General features: G+C 50.6%; 7 protein-coding genes across 7 annotated transcripts; 2 read left to right on the top strand and 5 right to left on the bottom strand.

Annotated features, from left to right (window-relative positions):
- Positions 1 to 1,084: 1,084 nt before the first annotated feature.
- Positions 1,085 to 1,596, bottom strand: BDW70DRAFT_159503 (uncharacterized protein; the record flags this gene model as incomplete). The annotated part of the gene is made up of 2 exons (XM_073740704.1): positions 1,085 to 1,395; positions 1,470 to 1,596. The coding sequence occupies 2 exons, from the start codon at positions 1,594 to 1,596 to the stop codon at positions 1,085 to 1,087; spliced, it is 438 nt and encodes a 145-aa protein (XP_073596351.1).
- A 2,464-nt stretch (positions 1,597 to 4,060) lies between these two features.
- BDW70DRAFT_159504 lies at positions 4,061 to 5,632 on the top strand (the record flags this gene model as incomplete). The annotated part of the gene is made up of 1 exon (XM_073740705.1): positions 4,061 to 5,632. The coding sequence occupies one exon, from the start codon at positions 4,061 to 4,063 to the stop codon at positions 5,630 to 5,632; it is 1,572 nt and encodes a 523-aa protein (XP_073596352.1).
- A 917-nt stretch (positions 5,633 to 6,549) lies between these two features.
- Positions 6,550 to 7,846, bottom strand: BDW70DRAFT_149887 (Alpha/Beta hydrolase protein; the record flags this gene model as incomplete). The annotated part of the gene is made up of 3 exons (XM_073739081.1): positions 6,550 to 6,576; positions 6,606 to 7,675; positions 7,801 to 7,846. 3 exons carry the CDS (start codon positions 7,844 to 7,846, stop codon positions 6,550 to 6,552), a joined length of 1,143 nt encoding a protein of 380 aa, XP_073596353.1.
- A 292-nt stretch (positions 7,847 to 8,138) lies between these two features.
- On the top strand, positions 8,139 to 9,952 carry BDW70DRAFT_159506 (pyridoxal phosphate-dependent transferase; the record flags this gene model as incomplete). Its single annotated transcript, XM_073740706.1, has 5 exons — positions 8,139 to 8,274; positions 8,349 to 8,522; positions 8,586 to 8,907; positions 8,964 to 9,055; positions 9,108 to 9,952. The coding sequence occupies 5 exons, from the start codon at positions 8,139 to 8,141 to the stop codon at positions 9,950 to 9,952; spliced, it is 1,569 nt and encodes a 522-aa protein (XP_073596354.1).
- A 538-nt stretch (positions 9,953 to 10,490) lies between these two features.
- BDW70DRAFT_149889 (major facilitator superfamily transporter) lies at positions 10,491 to 12,245 on the bottom strand (the record flags this gene model as incomplete). Its single annotated transcript, XM_073739082.1, has 5 exons — positions 10,491 to 10,630; positions 10,681 to 10,890; positions 10,946 to 11,080; positions 11,151 to 11,565; positions 11,655 to 12,245. The coding sequence occupies 5 exons, from the start codon at positions 12,243 to 12,245 to the stop codon at positions 10,491 to 10,493; spliced, it is 1,491 nt and encodes a 496-aa protein (XP_073596355.1).
- Positions 12,246 to 13,684: 1,439 nt separating this feature from the next.
- Positions 13,685 to 14,315, bottom strand: BDW70DRAFT_159508 (GFA family protein; the record flags this gene model as incomplete). Its single annotated transcript, XM_073740707.1, has 5 exons — positions 13,685 to 13,832; positions 13,886 to 13,911; positions 13,990 to 14,096; positions 14,146 to 14,171; positions 14,233 to 14,315. 5 exons carry the CDS (start codon positions 14,313 to 14,315, stop codon positions 13,685 to 13,687), a joined length of 390 nt encoding a protein of 129 aa, XP_073596356.1.
- Positions 14,316 to 15,508: 1,193 nt separating this feature from the next.
- Positions 15,509 to 17,753, bottom strand: glnA (glutamate--ammonia ligase). Its single transcript, XM_073736652.1, has 5 exons — positions 17,600 to 17,753; positions 17,507 to 17,539; positions 17,341 to 17,433; positions 16,248 to 17,174; positions 15,509 to 16,199 (listed from the first exon to the last, which is right to left on the bottom strand). Exons 1-5 carry the CDS (start codon positions 17,600 to 17,602, stop codon positions 16,182 to 16,184), a joined length of 1,074 nt encoding a protein of 357 aa, XP_073596357.1. The 5' UTR covers positions 17,603 to 17,753; the 3' UTR covers positions 15,509 to 16,181.
- Positions 17,754 to 19,634: the final 1,881 nt, after the last annotated feature.

The raw sequence follows: 19,634 nt of genomic DNA on the forward strand, positions 1-19,634 counted from the left end.
TGAGCCCGACTCCTAAGAAGGACCCTTTTGGCCTTATCTGACATTTTTTTTTTACATTAACCTTCTTTAAATGATAACGAATCCCTTCTAGCAACTATGACAGAAGAAGAGGGGACCTTAAGTATGATAGACGTACCGTGCTCACCAGCGGCTAGGCCAAAGAGCGTAAATATGGTGTACAGCGCAGTTGGAAAAGGAAAAGCTCACGCCGATTCGGCCGCCTTTATAGGCCTGCCGAGTACCTTTGCAATCAGCCTGAAAACCAGGTACCGTAGCCCTAATTAGACGCAAGCTTCAGATACTCTGCAGGGTCAGCTGCTTGGCAGCGCAGAGAATTGGCTTGCAGGTTAGACAAACACAAATCTCGTGCGCCGGGAACAGCGCTGAGAGGTCATGTTCGATTTTCCCGGTAGACGCAGTCATAGCTCGCGCGGGGCCTCTGTACCAGATCTTGTATTGCCGCAGGTGCTCAACACTAGGAACAATGAGGCCATTTGCTGACGTCTGATCAGTAATCGGTATTGTTTCTACAGGGATCGTCGAGGGTGGTGTAACTCAATGGCTTGGTGTGACGGGCTAACAAGATCTCGTTCAATCGATGGCGAGTCATAAGATGAAGGGATAACCGGTAAGACAACATGTGAACTTGCTATAACAGATCATGTTCTTCTTCTTCTGCTATACATGTTCCGTGGTGTACCAATTGTTTATGGTAGCAGGGACCCTGTCTGCCGAGATACACTAACCAGTACAGACTATGATCAAGTTATCAACAGGGGGCATGTTTACCGCAAGAGAGAATGATAGAATAGAACAAGAAGTATGATATCTACATATGTAAAGACATATTTCTCCTTCAAGAGCGAACTAACCCTCTCAGTGGATTTGTTACCTCTCTCCGCGCGCCTGAAGCCTCTTTAAGTACTCCTTGTCCTCATAAACAGTCTTGAAGTTATAGTATTACATCCTCCTCAACTCGTGGGGCGCGCAAAGTACACCTCAATCACCTCGATTTTCGTATCCATAGTCGTTGTAAATATTGTAAAATCCCCCCTCAACCCTCACGGAGAAAGTCGCAACTCTCTTATAGATCTCCTCGTTCCTGCCTTCGGACAACTGCCTGACCGTCGGAGATCATATCAAAATCGTACAGTCTATTCTCGTTATTCCAGGTATGTCGGTTCTCGGTCTTGATTCCCAGCTCCGCAGCTATTCGCTTCGGGTCCGCCACGAAGAAGGGGTTATGGCTCTTCCCAACCTCCCGCATCATGAAGAGGGTCGGTCTGAACGAACTGGTGGGAGGCTCGGCAAAGAGATTTGGGTAATCTGCCACAATGCAGGCTCGCGCGGCAGCGAGGATCAGGTCTGGGAGCATCTTGGCGAGGGCACGGTAGACTGATTCAAGAGCGACGTTGGGACACCAGATGTAATGGGGAGCAGTGTGTGGTTTCGAGGATGCGAGAGAACACTGTTCATGATGTAACGCGCGGAGATGGCGGATGCAATCTCAGACTGGATATGTTTAAGGCGACTGGGACCGTCGAGGTGTGTTTTGTCGCCAAGCAGATCCTGCGTCGACCACCATTTCGCGAACATGGTGTTATGGAAAATGCCGCGGATGACGCAGATATACTCCTTTCCGATGGATATGGGTCGTCGCAGACGCACATAGCGGTCAATATCGCCGTTGAAGGCTGCGACGAGGATGTGGTCTTTGTGGGCTTTGGGGTGGCCTTACACATCCCAGCATAGCACAGCAATTTTACCAAGACACAAGCATTGTCCTATTATCATTATACATAATATCAACACACTCCGCATAACTAGAGTGACAATGAGCCGCACTTACCCTACTCGCCATCCCAAACTCTCCGTTGGTGACACCGTCAATCTCCCCAGCTGCCGCCAGAGCCTGCCTCTCCAGCGCGACGAGAGCGACACTATAACCATGTACGACCAGGTCCTCTTATCGATGCACAAGACCGCCGATCACTAAGATTCCTTAGGCACTCTATACTTTAATGCTACGGACGATTAACGGGTGACCAATTCCCGTTGAGCAGGGTGATAATGGAATCCGGTTCAAGGAGACCGAGACGGGCAAGTATTCGGCGCTAAAGGGACAGTACGTACTCCGATCCCACCTGACCTCATTTCCTTGTTATATTATTGGTACAGGCTAATTCTGATTGGCTGGTATAGCTGGATTGGACTTGGTGGCGAGGGAGCGGATTTGTGGTTTGAGGAATGGCCGGAGGAATGGAAGTATGAGGTTACGCCTCGCAGCGATAATATATATCCGGGCAATGGACCCGGGGGGAATGAATAAGCTTGACGAGTGTAACTCGGGAATATATGGACTAGAAGCACTATAGGTATCATACGCATTATTTACAATGACCCTCATGACTACGAGACATTCCTCAAGGCATCTAAAAGCATTTTTGGAGAAATCTTCCAGCCACTGGTAGATGTACTGTATGGTCTTGAGCGGGATAAATAGGATAGTTCAAGTAACAACATAGTAACAGATATAGAGGTATAACTACTAACCCAAGCATAATCGTAAGTATTACTGCATCACTCAGTTACTGAGTGATACTTGATGTACTGGAGTTGTTTGCCTGCCCTAGGCTAACCCTAGAGACAAGAAGAAAGCTTGGTCATGGGAAATGTCTTGCGGCCATCTAATCTATTGTGGTAATCTGTACACAAAACTCGCAGTCTGGCTTCGAGTTTTTTAAGGGGCCATCCTTTCCTGGAACATGGACTACTGCAGCAGGTGACGATTATGACCCTTTAAACCCCACAATTATCAAGAATGTTGTTATAGCTGTATAAAAAAAATATGAGCTTTAAATAAGCATTATGTTAAGGATCTACTTCGTCAGGGTAGATTAGCCTGTCAACCAGTTAAGGATATTAATACCATGTGAAGTTAATGATAGAGGAGTAAACTGTTTAAAGTAACCCAAGATTAAATCTTGAGTGTCCTCCAGGCTGGAAGATCTTCCATTTTTCTAAATATACCTGGAGAGATATATCGTGGATAAATGTAACCCACAAGGTCATGACAAAGTCTATCTCAAACCAGCAACCAAACCTGGTGGTTCTGCTATTATAGTATCTCCTGGAGAAGGGTTCCAAGATCTCAATCACTATTTGGAGCTCCATTGATCATTGCCTGAGGCTGCTGATTTCTAATATCAACCACTGGCGGGATCCGTAACGACTTTTGCATAGTACTTGGGAAATTCACGAAGAGAATAAAAAAAAGAAAAAAAAAGAGGTCTTCTTGGCGATATATTAGGCAAAGAAGTCAGGCTTTTGCAGCAAGGCCTATTATTTTTTATATAGCATCCTGAACTTTTCGTGAAGCAGCTATAAAAATAGTGTTAACGAAAAGGCAATGTGAGTGTAGGGTAAGTATAGATATTAAGGGTAAGCAAATCACATTCATCGGGTAATAATTACCTTCAAGAGAGAGCAGATTACCTGACTCAGCCGGCCCACACTTTTAAAGCAGCAACGTCCGGATCGGGCAGTAAGTAGGCACTCGTAGCTTTGAAATCGTAGAATTACATTTCGAGGTAACCATTATGTCATGATAAGGTACAACACGGATCCTGCGGCGACCCCTTAAGAATAACCGCCGACGGCCCGCCGAATCTTCAGAGATGCACCTAGGTATCTTGAAAGAGCTTTTTTGGACTGAAATCTGGCTTTGGCTTTTGTGGAAGGAACAATCCAGGATACACCCGACCCCATCCTCAACATCTGCTCCGCCTTGCTTGGAGACGGAAATTCTCTTCTTCGCCCATCACTGTGCGCTGCTGGGATCTATTCGGTTGATGCTTGACGTACCATCTCTGATATATTCTTTGCAAAGCTGCAGGATCACCCAGGTAGTCCTGTCTATACCGTATACCTATACAGAACAACCGGCGAATATGGAGTCTTGGCAACGCCACGAGTTACGTCATCGCCATCGGTGAGTGCTCTCAGGCAATTTCCGACCTTTCCACCCGCAAATCCACAAGACTCACGGGATTTCATCGTCATGAGCAGAGACAGGACCCAGTCGCCACCCGGCGAGGCCCTTGAGCTGGAGTCTCTAGTGACCAGCGACGATGAACAGCCGGACTCGCCGCTGGCCATGCAGCCGCCAGCGCCCCGCCCCCGGTGGCTGACCGACTCACGGCGACCGCTCCTTTCCGCCCGCCTTCTCCGCCCACGGCTGACTTGGCGCTATCTCCTCTTCAGCGTCTTTTGCCTATACGCGCTCTACTGCTTGGTCCGGGGCTCTCCCCTCTTGGCCTCGCCGCTGCCGTCCTATGCAGGACCCTACGGAGTCGGCGCTGTCGATCTTGAGGTACCTCTAGCTGGCGGGCCTCTGCGCGTCGCTGACGGTGTCCTCAAGAGCACCGGCCAGCCAGCCTTTGAAGTGGAAACCCTCCTGGCTACGGTCTACTATCCAACCGACCGCGGCTTCCGCTCCCGCAAGCCCCGGTATCCCTGGATTCCCCGGCCGATCAGTCTCACAGCCAAGGGCTACGCCCGCCTCGCCCATGCAGATAACTTCCTCACTCGGCCCATCTTCACCTTCGTCCTGTGGGCCGTTGGCGGTCCCATCACCATCCCGGCCGAGGTCGACGCGCCGCTGCTTTCCAGCGATAAGGGCACTGAAGCCTTCCCTGTTACCGTCTTTTCTCACGGCGATGCCAGCTCTCGTACCGACTATACCCACTTTCTTGGCGAGCTTGCTAGCCGCGGCCATGTTCTCGTCGCCATTGAACACCGCGACGGGAGCGGACCTGGCACCCTAGTCAAGACCTCCGCCGGCTCCCCCGGGCGCCAAGTCCTTCCATTCCGCTCCTCCGATCTCGCAACCGATCTCGACGCCGACTCTTTCAAACGCGCGCAGCTCGCATTCCGCGACGCCGAGATTCACGCTGCCATCGAACTGCTCCATATTATTGGCAAGGGTGCGCTAGTTCACAACACGCGCGACCCGGTCACCACTCTCACTTCCTGGGCGGGCCGTCTCAACCTCACTCAGCTCACTATTGCCGGCCACTCCTTTGGCGCCACGGGCGCTCTCCAGGCCCTCACAAACTCCGACGCCCCCGCTGCCGGCTTGATCCTCGACCCTGGCAAGTCCAGCGGCCCGCTCAACCCCAACGCGACCGTGCCTATCCTGGTCGTGCACTCCAACACCTGGTCCCGCACCGTCAGCTTATTCTACAACCGCCCACACTTTGACACGGTGCGCGACCTCGTCCGCGCCATCCCCGCGCCGTCCTGGTTCCTCACTAGCATCGGCACCGCACATCCCAGCGTCACCGATGCGCCGCTCCTCGAACCTCTGATCCTCAGCTGGACGACTGGCGCAACGCTTGATGTAAAGGAGGCTCTACGCGAGTATGTGCGTGTTGCGCAGGACTTTTCACTTTTCGTAAGGAGCGGCGAACGTAGAGGCATTCTGAAGGAGAAAATGACGCATCCTCAGTACGGCGTCTGGGTGAATGAGGAGCGAAAGAAGGAGTTTCCGAAGGAACTGGCGAGGTACTGGGAGGTGCATGTTACGCCTGAGGACCAAGAGAAGCCGCTCGAGAAACCTGTAGAGTTGTAGTGAGTTGTATGTATACAGGTGCTGGGTCTTCATCAGTTGTAGGGTGTAGGCCTTGTCAATAATGTCTCTTGCCGTATGAGATTCATAGCACCATCACTTACTGCCAGCACCCGTTGCTAACTGTACATAGTGTCGTAAACAACTTCCGAGTTGGAAGCCTTCAACGCTTTACTCTCACAACTTCGCCGCGGGAATTCAAAACGCAGGATAATGCCACCCACTCTGCCCTGTTTCTACATGGTGCCAGATCATACTACGGTCCGATGGTTTGGCGCTTGTACACGCTATTACTTTATACGGGTATAAACATTGATCTAACCATCCATTCATTACCATTAATATCATACTGACAAGTATCGGACCCTTGAGATTCTCGTCGCCAACTCTATTTACTGAGCAAAAATCTTCCCGATCCGCAGTAACTCCTCCCACCGCACATCGTTCTTTACTTCAATAACGCCCTCGGGCGAAATAACTTTCATCTGCTGAACGGTCTTTGTCCCAAAAGCAAAGCTCGTGTCATCATTCACAAACGCAACGAGGTTCTTTATCCAATCTTCCATCAATTTTCTTTCAGATAGAGTTGGGCCGTAGCAGATAGAGAAGCTGCAACATTAACATGAATGTCAGACTAAGTATAAAGAGATGACGTACTTCCAAAAGGGCTTATCCATGGCATGCGCGACGCCGAACGAGATGGGCGCCACCCTTTCATCAATGAACGATAGCCGGTAGGCAATCTGGTACCGCCATATGTCGGCTAGGTCGACGCCGTTGGCAACAAGATTCGATACAAGAGCCCTAGAAGGAGCGCGGACCTGGCCGTCGGAGATAATTTGGCCTTGCAGGCATCAATAAGCATTCCGTACTCATATCGTTGATTTAGGGCGACCGCCTTACCAAACAATTTCTTCCATTCATCCAGCTCCTTCGAGTCCGGTAGGCTATAGCATTTTAAGATTCTCTCGGTTACATCTGGCGCGTAGTAGTTCCCGATTTGCATCCGCAATGCCTCAACCGTGGGCTCACTGGGGCTGTTGTATGTCGAGTACAGCGTCTCCTCGTTCAAGACTTCACCAATCAGCAGCCGAGCCTTGCTTGCCTTAAACGCCGAAGCGAACTCTCTGCTTGCCAGGTACTCGGTCATCCCCTGGTGGATGAAGTGGCCGTCTGTTACAGGGCGAAAGGTGTGGTTCTTCAGGTTGGGGATGGCAGCTACAAGCTCCTGCGCCGTTTTCTGGCGGAGTCGAGCCAGTTTCTCCGCACTGGAGGCTTGCAGGTCAATGTTAAGGTGTGAGCAGAGCTCATTGAATTGCTCTTTCGTGTCGAAGAGAGACTTGGGCTGTGCGGGGATTGCATTTGAGTCCATGAAGAAACGCCTATACAACCGAGGGCTGTCTAGAGATGCGCCATGTCGAAACTCATATAACATCTGTGCCTCAACGCTGTAAGCTCCTGCGCTCCGTCCAGCGAGCGTGATATTCTCGCGATCCCCTCCGAAAAGCTCGATATTCTCATACACCCACTCCGCCGCCAGCCGCTGGTCCCAGAGCCCAAAGTTCCCGCCGGACTGCCCATGCTCGCCTCTTTCGCTCTCAGCCAAAATATCCGGTCCAGCCAGGAACCCAAAGACATTCAATCTATACCCAATCGCAACCACGATCGCATTCAGCTTTCCCGTGGAGATCAGCTCCGTCGGATCCATACCCGCTTCCTGGCTCGGATCGCCCATCTGGAACCACCCGCCGTGCAGCCAGAGCATGACGGGCCATTTCTTCTCGTTCTCTGAGTTCCGAGGGTCCGGGACCGGCGTCCAGATGTTCACAAATAGACAGTCCTCGCTATACGCGCCATCTCCGCCTTCGGCGCTGCCGCCGACGTGGTACGCCTTTTGCGGGCAGACGGGCTTAAATTTCGTCGCGTCGAATGCTGAATCTGGGGTGCTGCCGGTGTAGGTGTATGATTGTGGTAATGGGCGCGGCTTGCGCCAACGGTGCTCGCCCGTTGGCGGAAGGGCGTAGGGGATGCCAGCGTAGCGGCGGGCTTTGTTGTCGAATTGGAGGCCGTGGACGGTGCCCTTGGATCCGAGGTGGAGGTCAATTGCTGTGGTCGTATAAGAGATGGTGTTGCCCATTGTAGCTATGAGAGTTGTGATGCTGGCTGGGTACCTGAGGAGAAGAGATAGGGCTTGGGCGCAGAATCAGCGTCGTCCATATGTAGTCACATCCCTTGCCGCGTATACCCCAAGAACCGAAACGACTATTCCTGGCCTGATGTAATCTTTTTAATTTAATTACCCCAATGATTTTGCTATCTCTGACCTTATCATTTGATTGGGTTATTTAATCGAACAGCCTACTCCAAGTGCCAAACTCCACGCGCGGCCGGATCCCGGGCCGCTAGCACTCCGACACTACAAGTACTTGCTGGGCATATCCCGCGCCCATTTTGCCTTTATCAGGGCTTATTCTCATATCTGGAGCAGGCTAGGAATAGGGTCTGAGTAATGGGCAGCATAGGTACAGGCGCAGGGGTGGATCTCTCCCACCACATCAACAGAAAGAGCAAGGGTCGCCATCCGTCACCACTCAAGGATATCATCAAGTATATGGGCCAGGATGGGATGGTCAGTCTTGCTGGAGGTAAAAACCGTTTATGAACATCTTTTTCTCTCTTGCATTCTCAAGGCTTTAGACAGCTCACTGATACGATGCAGGCCTCCCCCACCCCTCCCTTTTCCCTCTCCACACTGCGAGTTTCGATTGTCTTCCTCCCTCATCGTCAATGCCAGACGCTGACAAGGATGAAGCACCTGATGACCTGGTATCTCTCACGCTAGGTCGCGGTTCGGGTTCTGGCGATCTCGATCTGACGCAGTTTCTACAATATGGTAGCTATTTCTCTCATCCTCATTAGGGTGATAATGTATTGAAATATTGACTCTTATAACTAGGTACCGGCACCGGAAACAAACACCTCATATCCCTCTGCAAAGAAATAACAAACAAGTTCCATTCACCCCCCTGTGAATACGAGTGTCTCCTGCACCCCGGCAACACCAACGCCTGGGCCAAGGTTGTCGGCATGCTCTGCGAAGACGACGATTATATTCTCGTCGAAGAATACACGTACCCATCTGCGCAGGCGCTCTGGATCCCCTTGGGGGTAAGGGCTGTTCCGGTCTCGGCTGACTCACAGGGGATCTCGGCGATCGTGCTTCGGGATGTGCTTGCGAACTGGGATAAGAAGAGCAGAGGGGCGAGGAGGCCGACGGTGTAAGTGCCGACTGCGACCAGTTTAGTTGAGCTGGGTAGGTAGACTAACTGTGCAGGCTGTACCTTGTTGCCGTTGGGTCCAATCCTACAGGACTCTCGATATCAGCAGAGAGAAGAAAGGAGATCTACGATGTTTGCGCCGAGTTCGGTATGTCCTACATCCCCAATAAGCGCCTATCTAACAGAATATCCTACTCCAGATATCATCATCGTAGAGGACGACCCCTACTACTTCCTTCAGTACCCTCCCTACAACCCCTCCGCCAATCTCAGTGCCACAGAGTTCCAACCCCTCGACACGCCCTCCTTCCTCAAATCACTAACGCCTTCCCTTCTCTCCCTTGACACCCAGTCCCGGGTCATCCGGCTGGAATCCTTCTCCAAAACTGTATTTCCTGGCCTCCGACTAGGCTACTTTGTCGCGAATCCTCTGTTCACAGAACGTCTCCTCCGCGCAACAGAAGTCGAGACGCAGGATCCAGCGGGTTTAAGCCAGGCATTTATCCTAGCCCTCCTCAAAAAGTGGGGGGTCGACGGGTACCTGGAGTGGCTACAGCGGTTGCAGAGGCAATATCGAGTTCGACGGGACTGGATAGTCGGTGCTTTCCACAAGCATTTCACCGTCCTACCGGCTACTGATTCCCCGCTCCCCAAGGCAGGCGGATATGTCGCTTGTCTGGCGGATCGTACCGGACAGCTGAAGCCAATCTTCAGCTTCATCGACCCTGGCGCCGGAATGTTCGTCTGGTCGAAGTGGTACTTTGCTGGCGTGAAGCGGTTTGCTGAACTCTCTGCGTCGGACAAGCTTGATCCTGAACAGGCCTTTGCAACGGAGCTGTGGAATGCGTGGGCGAGTGAGTTGGTCCTGCTCACGCCGGGGTCATACTATCACCCTTGGCAGGGAAAGAATAAAGTCACGACGAGGGAACGGGGCGCGGAGGAAGGCACGGCGCATTTCAGGTTCTCGTTTGCGACGCCGACGGAGGAGCAGATTAATGCTGGTGTGGAGAGGGTGAAAAGGGTTGTTGATCGGTACTGGAACTGAGCTCAGTGTGTAGTTTCCAAGGAATATGGAATCCTCAGCACCTTGCAGGTACTTGGTGACTTGAGCAAAAGCTCGGCGTGCTCGCCAACTCACAGTCATTCAAAGCTGCGATGCGCATCCGGAGTTTGAGGTATATGCGGGCTATGACAGTATGATAGTAAGCAAGTATTGTAACAGCGGGCCAGCTAGGTGCTATCCAGGCAGATCAGGCAATGGGGTCTGATCATAGTGACCTTTCTGGCCGAATTGGGAGATGCTTGCCTGGACACGTTTCTTTCAAGTATGACTTTCTATCTCTTTAAACTTCTTGAATTTCTATTAGGTCGTCTTCTGGACCATAGGTACTATGTACTATATTATTGATTTATCTTGTCCTATTATCAGGTTTCAGTTGCAAAGACTTCTTGTAGAATGGTATGAGAAAAGGTTGATAGTGAAACCCTAACTAGAAGAATGGACTCATTTCACAAGCTGTACATCCCAAATATTAACCGTGCTCACTCCAATCCTCTCTCATCTCAGACCCAAAAGTCCAGCGCTAATACTTGTACCTAAAAAACAAATTCTCTCGATCCGTCATATCCTTCTCCGCATTCACCTTTCCAGCCCTCTCACACTCCTCCTCCGAAAGACCCATCTCCGCAACCAGCTTATCTCTCCGTCTATTCTCCCAGATGTCTGTACATTTTAGCACTATCCTCGAAGCTAGGGACGGGGTAAACCCATACAATAAAACCTCCATGCCCCCATTGAGCAAAACTCGACCACATACAACACCCCGCACGTCGTGATACCGCGGGTATACTTTGGTGCATCCGATGGAACCATCATCTGCGCACCAACGGCGTTGCCAACACAATAGGCGATAAAGAGGACCGTTGAGATGACAGTTTTCTTAGCCCGGCCAGCCACGTTGGAGGGAAGGAAGGTCCATATCACTGTTTTGCCAATATATTAGAACGAAAGAGACAGAAGAGAGAGAACTGGACGTACTCAAGCCAGGCAAAGTGCCAAACACCTGCATGATGTACATCCCCCATCTTGTCCATTGCATGCTATCTGTCGGGAGCTGAGAAAGCGCGATCATGCCGATGAAGGCTGGGACGAGGGAGCCCATCATCATGAGAACTACACACATACACAGACAGCCACGCCGTTAGATATGCCAGATCCTACAACGGCCAGAGAGCAGACTCACATCTCAGATTCGGCCACTTGAATGTGACGCACCCAACAATGAGGAACCACACAATGCTGACCGCGTAGTACGGCGTTGAGCCCTTGAGCAGCGTCTCGAGAGATGAGAACCCAAAAGACTTCCAGATGAGTTTCGAGAATGTCGTGTTCGCCCCATTGGGCAGGGCATTCACAATCGTCACGAAAAAGAAAAAATACGTCTGGGGATCTCTAAAGGCAGACCATACCTGCTCCCACTTGAACTCGGAGCGCTTCTCGCGGTCTGATCCCGTCTGGTTGGCCATCACACGGACAATGGCCGCATTTTTCTCTTCTTCAGAGAGCCAGCGCACCTCGCGAGGCGTGCCGAGGATGAACCAGACCATGATCCCGCAGAAGATGGTGAGGCCGCCGAGGAAGAAGGAGATTCCTTTCCACTGGGTTACGCAATCTCAGTGTCAGCAAACCGGCCTCGTTCAATCCTCCATCTGCCAGCATCAGATCCAAACAGGGGGAAGATACGCACAGCAGCCAATCCGTCGGGATTCTTCTCCGCCCTTAGCCCGATTCCATACATACTCAATCCGGCGATTATATTCATGCCCGCGTTACTCGTGCCCCAGATGAGCGAGCGCAGCGTATGCTCCCGACTCGTATACCAACTCCCTGTCAGCAACATGAATGTCGGACTGATCGTGCACTCCAGCGCCCCCTGCAAGGTCCGCAAGACCATAAGATGCGCCCAATTCTTCGCAAACGCAACGCATAGCACAATCATGCCCCAGAGGACAATGACAACGGATAGGAACTTCCCCGTGTGCAGCTTCTGCATTGCCCAGTTACCGGGGAACTCGCAGGCTAGATACGATAGGTAAAAGATGGTCGTCAGCCAGTTGAACTGATCTCCCACGAGATTGGTGTCCTCGCGGATCCCGAAAACGGCCTGCACAGATATAGAGGTCTTGTCGGCTTGTTGGGTGCCGTAGCAGAGCCACATGAGCGGAAGGAGGAAGAGGTCGATTTTCCAGCGGAGGCGCCGCATGTACGCGTCGCTGTATCCGGACTGGATGCTGTCGGTGACGAAGTCGTTGGCATTAAGGGTGTCTGGCTTCGACATTTCTATGTCCTTGTCCGTGTTGGCGATGCCGACTCTGACGCTGGCCTCTTTGGTTGTGCTCATTTTGTTTGTTTTGCCTACAAGTGGGCTTCCCGGTAAATGCACCAGTAGTGGTCTGAAATGGTGGCGTCTAGCACCCTGACCCTGGTTTGCAGGACAGTCTTTTGAACCCTTCCCAAGGGCGATGGCACTAATTATTGCTGCCGTGCCCTCTCCCGGCCGGGTCTCATCCGAACCGCCGGGATTGTCTCCATACAAAGATAACCTTGATAAGGGACGCCATCTGATAGTAAATCCCTGCCTTGATCCGGTCCTCATACGGGCTATTTTTCTTGAGCTGACATAAAAAATGGTGCCAGATATGTCTCCTGCTTCCTGGTCCGTTACCCGACTAGACTATGAAGAGGTCCCGGAGCACAGTGTGCTTGCTAGGGAGTGTGGCGTAAGAATTTACTGGGCGCCGTTGCTGGATTGGTATATTTGGGCCAGCCTCTACTGCGACTCAATTGTAGCCGATGTTATTATCCAAGGCTCTTTTGACCCGTGGATTCCTTCACAATTGTTATGAAACTTCGACGCCGACAGCACATCTGCTCGAATCATAGGCAATAGCGCCATTTATGCACCATACTATTTTTTTAGGCGGGGATTGCAAATCACGTCGTCACCATAAAATACGTTTCGAAGACAGGAGGAGGGCACGAGGCCATCTGTGGCATACTGGTAATATGACGGGGATTAGGGCTCGGGTCATTGCAAGTCGAGAAATCCTTCCCCTCTCTCCCCCAAAAAACAACAACTTCTTTTCACATGTATCTCCCACCTTCCCTTCCCAGTGACAGCAAAGCTGGACGCAAAATATCGAACGAGTCTTTAGTACTAAGAGCATGAGCAGAAGGGTCAATCCTGAGTATCGCGCACAGATAAGACTGCTGGTGTTATATTTCACGATTTTTCGTACTCAGAGCTAACTACATAAGGCGGGCGACCAGCGATGACGAGGGAGCACTGGCAGTTTAATTCAGTTCTTCACCTCAACCCCCTCTGCAACAGTGCGCTTTCCTTGTTGCGGACTCATGACCACCTTCAAGGTCCTGGCTGGATGAGAATTCAGCTAGTCCATGGCGCAGCATCAGATTGATGGAACAGTTCCTCTAGCCTTATCATGTTGCGTTCTTTTCAGTACAGTATGGTATTGGCCTGCTAGCAATTGCTTTGTTAGTTGTAGCAGGCAGTGAGATAAAGCTGGCTATTATGCGAGTGGTGACTCTGCCCTCATGTACACAAATGGTGCAGTCAGGGGTTCATCTCTACACGCGGAACGCCATACCTAAACTCCATATGATCAGTATAACAATGAGACCCCATGTCTAGTATTAACACCCCAGGTCATCAACCTGAATAAGCACGAATCTTGCAAATCCCATACGCTAGCTGAATTAAGCCTGATTCGCCCCCTCAACCGGCTTCTCCCACTTTTGCCGTCGATCCGTAAACACCTCCAAAGTGGGAGGCGAGATGACATCGAACAGAGAAGCCTTGACAAATGCTTTTCCGGGGTATCTTGGGCTCCTCGTCACCACGGGGCTGCCTCGTCAGCACTACTCCTCTCACTTAATCCGCATGTTGGTGTAGCATACCTGCCGCAGTTGCCGCAGAACTGACGCTGCGTTCAAAGTTAGCTGGCTGGCTGGCGTCCCAATCCAAAGGGGCCCATAATGTTCAGCGGGTTCTGGGAACTCACCGCAACGATGTTTCCACTGGCTGAATGTGTATCGTCGAATGTTTTGAGCGAGCTAGTATCTTCCACGGTAAACTCGGGCTCGTCGACGAGGTAGTTGATGGATGAGCCTGTCCCAAGTCAGTCTATTCACTAGCAGGTGACTGGAGGTAGACGAACCACCACCAGACCTGGCACAGTTTCGGCTAGGAGTGGGTTATATTAGTTATTAGTGTGTTTAAGACCGAAGGTCAGCAGTGAGAATACCAGTGGCAACGCAACGAATTCGGCGGCTGCTCCTTCAAGGAGACTTGGATACTGCCGCAGATACAGTGGCCTCTGTAAGACATTATGTGGATTGTGTATGTATAGGCGCGGATTTAGCAAGCGTTAAAAGAGAGTAAGTCAGAGTTATAAGAAGTTGGGCGTTGTTATCCCCTTTGGTGACGTTGGGAAGACTCGCGAGGGGTTCATGGTTGTGGGTCTCGCCGTGACTTGGAGGTATCCCAATTCTATGGACATATAAAAGTATATATATTTATATCCCGATGCTTCCAGTCCGCTAAAGGTCCCGGCCAGTACAGCCAGGTACTCCTCGCTCTAGTCCTTTATTCCGGACAAGGGTGGGACATGGAAGGCAATGTATGCGACATCGTCACTGGGCCGGCGAGAATCCCGAGCTTCCAAAAATGATAATTATGATGACTGGCCTGCCTTTATGGTGATCAAGGAGTAAATGGTATCAATAACATCACTCAGCTTCATTATTGAAGCCAAAGTGGTAGGTATAATAGGTATATATTCGTAGTCGAACTATCCACCAAGACGGCTGTGGCTCTGCAGCGATATAGCTATGTGGGTCCGTCTCATATTCTCCAGCCGACTAAAGTAACGACACCAAAAAATCCTCTTTACCGTATTTATTTTGAGGGGATCCGTGCTAGAGATACTGAGAGAAGGAGATCCAGTAGCCACTACCCACGTACGCCAGCGGCCAGTATGCATATAATGTATGGGATGATCCAAGCGCATCTAAGCAAGTTCTCCAGTAAGTAATGAAGGTTAGTAGACAGTTCAACTTCTTAACATGTTTGACCTACAGCTCCGCTTGGTCCTCGACCGGCCACGGCCAAGTACACCCCGGTCACCCTAATTCCTCGAGACAAGGACCTGTCTCATAACCGTGGAACCTACATATTGCTTCTTGCTATTTTTAGCATCTCTACGTCTGGCTATATATAGAATACAGTAGACTTCAGAAGAGACTCTTTCTGCAAGGCTCTTTTGTTATTGGCGCTTTCCTGGCTGAAGACACTGATATGGAGAATCGTAGTGGTGTTGAAAGTAGAAATCAATGAAGCTGTCATCACCGGTTTGGTTGTCTCTCCTGACGCAATTGACTACATCTCATCTACCGGCACTCTTCTCCTTGCCTGGGTAGATAGTGGCTTAGCAAAGAAGGGCTGGAATGCACTACCGAAATCGCATGACTATCAATCAGCAGTGCTCTATAAGCAAACTTCAGACATGCTGATAAAAAGACCGTCACCTACCCAGGCGAGCACCTCTCTCCTCCCTCTCAGTTATCTCCCCGAATTCGGTACATGTCACGTATTAGTTGACTTGTCTCAGGTAGAGTTTCAGGCAATTGCGAGTTTCGTCAATCGAAGAGGAATCGCATCCCAAACTCAAGTAGGTAGAAACTGAGTGCCAGACCTGCCGCGACAAGCCTAGTATATGGCATGAAATTCCCAGGAACTGTCAACAAGCTTGTTCTTAGTATCATCATGTGTCAGAATCTTCTTCCAACTCCTTCCAGTCGGGCTAGAACCAAGCCGTTCTGCATACCAACATCTCTACAACCTTACTAGTGCGGGTTTTGATCGAAGCTTCTTCAGGAGAAGCTTGGGAGATTTACAAGGTGAGCGGAAGTAATCAGTGCTTTGACAATGTGTTGATATCGTCCTTGACTATCCGTATCAATGTCGGATGTATGCTATACGTGACACATAACCCCATTAACAAATGAAAGAATTTGCATGCAAAACCAGCAGGGTTAAAAGAAAGCAAAAGGCAAGCCGTGGCATCAGAAACCAACTCCACCGGAAAGAAAGAAGGACAAGAGAATTCTATAACTGAAACGGCCTAGCTGCTCTTTTGTTCTCGACCCTGACCCGGCGGGTATACGAGCGCTAATTTCGAAAATTTAGACAAATTTACAGACCACCGCAGAGCTGAAATCGTTAGCAAGATTCAGAGAAACTATCGATTAGATAACTTACAGTTTCAGCAATGATACCAGTAATCTGGTAAGGGTCCGCGTTGGAAGCGGGGCGGCGGTCTTCGAAGTAACCCTTACCATCCTTGGCGACTTGCCGGGGAATTCGGATGGAGCCACCACGGTCAGCAACACCGTATGAGAACTTGTCGATGCTACCAGTCTCGTGACGACCAGTGAGACGCTCCTCGTTACCCTCACCGTAGACGGCAATGTGCTCGACATGGCGGGCTTCAAGTTTCTTCATGTACGACTCAATGGCCTTGATACCACCCTCGGCGCGTGTCGATGTTGTTGAGACGTTAGTGTGCAGACCGGCACCATTCCAATCACCCTTGATGGGCTTGGGATCGAAGGAGATCTTCACACCGAACTCTTCGGCGACACGGTGGAGAAGGAAACGAGAGATCCAGAGGTGGTCACCCATTTCGATGCCCTGGCAAGGACCAACCTGGTACTCCCATTGAGAGGGCATGACCTCAGCGTTGATACCAGAAATCTTAACACCGGCGTAGAGACAGGCACGGTAGTGCGCCTCAACGATGTCACGGCAGTAGACCTTGCCGGTACCGACACCACAGTAGTAGGGTCCTTGGGCACCGGGGAAACCGCCCTTGGGCCAACCGTAAGGCCAGCCGTCAGGGCCGAGAAGGGTGTACTCTTGCTCAAGACCAAACCAGAACTCCTCCTTGGCATGCGTTTCCATCAGACGGGCACAGTCGTGACGGTAGTTGAACTTGTTGGGGCTTCCATCAGAGTCCCATGTCTCACAGAGTACGAGGATGTTATCGCCGCGACGGAAAGGATCGGGGTACATAGCGACAGGGCGAAGGTAGACATCTGAGTTGTCACCGGGGGCCTGAGATGTTGATGAACCGTCGAAATTCCATTCGGGGAGCTCATCAACGCTAGAAGGGGCCTTGGAAAGAGTCTACAGGTACAGTTAGTTTTCGGAACCAAGACAAAAAAGTCACGTGAAACGCGTATATGCAGGCGGCACCAATGCGCATCATGCCTTATCTGCTTGGCAGACGTATACAAAAAGCGCTGTCCGTTTCCGTCGCGATTCAGGGAGGCAGAGAAAGTGAAGTGCGCACCTTTGTCTTGCTTCGAGTACCGCCGTGGGCGTCGATCCAAATGTACTCAGCCATGACCGACCCTCGTTGGTCGAGGCTCATGTACTTCATAAGCTGCAGGTAAAATTAGTACAAAGTACGACTATCGAGACATAAAGTCCTCAAGTCGATCGTGGTAAACACGCACATTCTCCGTATTGGAGACATTAGTTGAGTCAGTCTGGACAGCATAGGTTAGCAATTGTAGACGAGCGAAGGACATGACAGAATAATGACTCACCATTTTGAATATGTGTGGAAGTGCTAAAAAGTGATGGATGTACGGTCAACGATGGACAGATGCGCACAACACAAAATAGTCTGCTGGTTCCGAATAACAAGAGAGAGTTAAATGGAGGATGAAATGGGGTTTCTTAAAGACTCAGAGAGAAAGAAGACGGAGGGATGGAGAAGAGAGAAGAGGAACAGAGTACTGTGGGTGGGGGACCATTTAAATCACTTGCGCCTGCTTTTTTTGCCTCTTGCCGGTAACTTACAATGAAAATTACCGCCACCCGTTCCTGCCCGCTATTTTCGCTATTTTCGGCCCATTTTGGCAGCCACCTTTTTCGATCCATTCTTTGTTTCAGGAAAAAGGCGCAGCATTGTTGAGAGACAAAACCACAGCGTCTGTATCGCCACGTTTTTAGATTACGCTACGCCTCCTCTAGATTTCTATCTTTGGCCTCAATCCATACCCAACTCTGTATACTACGGAGTAACCTCGCAGTTTCGAAATTCGAGCTGGGTTGGAAATATTCGATGTTCGGCAAAATGCATGCCCGACCTTATGGCCTACTGTAAGGCACGAAACGCTAGTACTGCAAACCCGGGCTACTCCATAGTACTACTGACTACACCAAGCAATCGGGCTAGTCAAGCATCTGCATGCGGATAAAAGGGTACCAGCTCCGTTAGCCTTTCGATATCTAGAAAATGATATGAACCTGGGATATTAATCACCAGTTTCTTATTCGAATGTCCTAGGAGCGCGGACTTCCCCAGATCCCACCCCACGCGACGGTGATTGGAATCGAGTTGATTGGGAATCCTACCCCGGAAAATCAGCACCTGCTGACCTGGATCCATATACGAAACATATTGTTTGTGAATCAATGCGAGAGGACAGAGATAATGAAGCAGAAGTCGTTGGTAAATGCTATTATCAATTTAGAACTGATCCTGGTCTGTACTGCATATCGCGGTTATTGGTTGGAGATTTGGAGCTTAAAAAGCCTGCTATACTATACTCGCAGTGGTATAGCAGGGACAAGGGTATATTCGAACGGCCCAGATTCCATATGCTACATATCAAGAGACTGCCAATGGGAAATTTACCCTGATGCTTATCTGTTGGAGCATCGAAGGCGCTCTATGGAGTGGTGTACTATATTATTGCTGGCCGCGCGATAGCCTGAGGAAGCGCCGCCTGATATCGAGGGGTATCAGCTCTTATCGGTGCCCCTCCACCCCCGCCAAAGTCGCGTGGGAGGCTGGACAGTAAGAGCGCGCCTGCCGATGGAATCAATCCATACCGGATCACCTTCACGAGAAATAACAATTCCCTCACCTGGCCACTATTATTGAGATTATCGTTCGCCAACCAACTCGGCAATCTCCCTGGATGAAAGTTACCCGGCAGTAAATCCATTACATCGAACAACGTTACCGGAGGGCGTAAGTGGGGCGTGGCAAACTCGTCGCGTTCTGGAAAACCAAGGCGGAGCCCGACACCGGAGTCACTTCCACGTGAGATGACTCTTTACTGCGTCAATGTCCTGTGATTTTGTCCTAGGTTCAGGGCATCATAGGTGAGTATGGAGTCAATGGACAAGACCGACTTCACCCAGGGTTAGGCTTCTGGAGATATACATAAGCGGCAATGTCGATCTAAGATCCCCCAGCTTTCGAGGCGCAGCAAATAGCAATAAAGGCAAGTCGGGAGTTTCAGGAATCAGTCGGATTTCTGGGAAATCCCAGTGGCTGTTGCGCTTCCGCTTCCCCGGGTTATATTCTACCCCATATTGACCAGTAACGCCAGCCTTGTTGGAAAGTGAAGCTGGTTCCAGAGGCAGCGGCGTGACCTTAAAAAGAGTACATGCAGTGGAATCTATATGCCGTCCATCAGATGTCAATACGCCATACAGAGTGTGATACACTCAACGCCAAGAGCACTACGCAGCACTAAAGCAGCCGAACAAGCATCATGCTCATGAATGCTATCGCATCCTTCAGGGCTCCTGATATGGAATTCACCCGAGTCAGCCCTCGATGCT

Source organism: Aspergillus foveolatus (assembly GCF_047715535.1).
Source record: "Aspergillus foveolatus strain CBS 279.81 unplaced genomic scaffold BDW70scaffold_21, whole genome shotgun sequence".
NCBI classification, from domain to species: domain Eukaryota; kingdom Fungi; phylum Ascomycota; class Eurotiomycetes; order Eurotiales; family Aspergillaceae; genus Aspergillus; species Aspergillus foveolatus.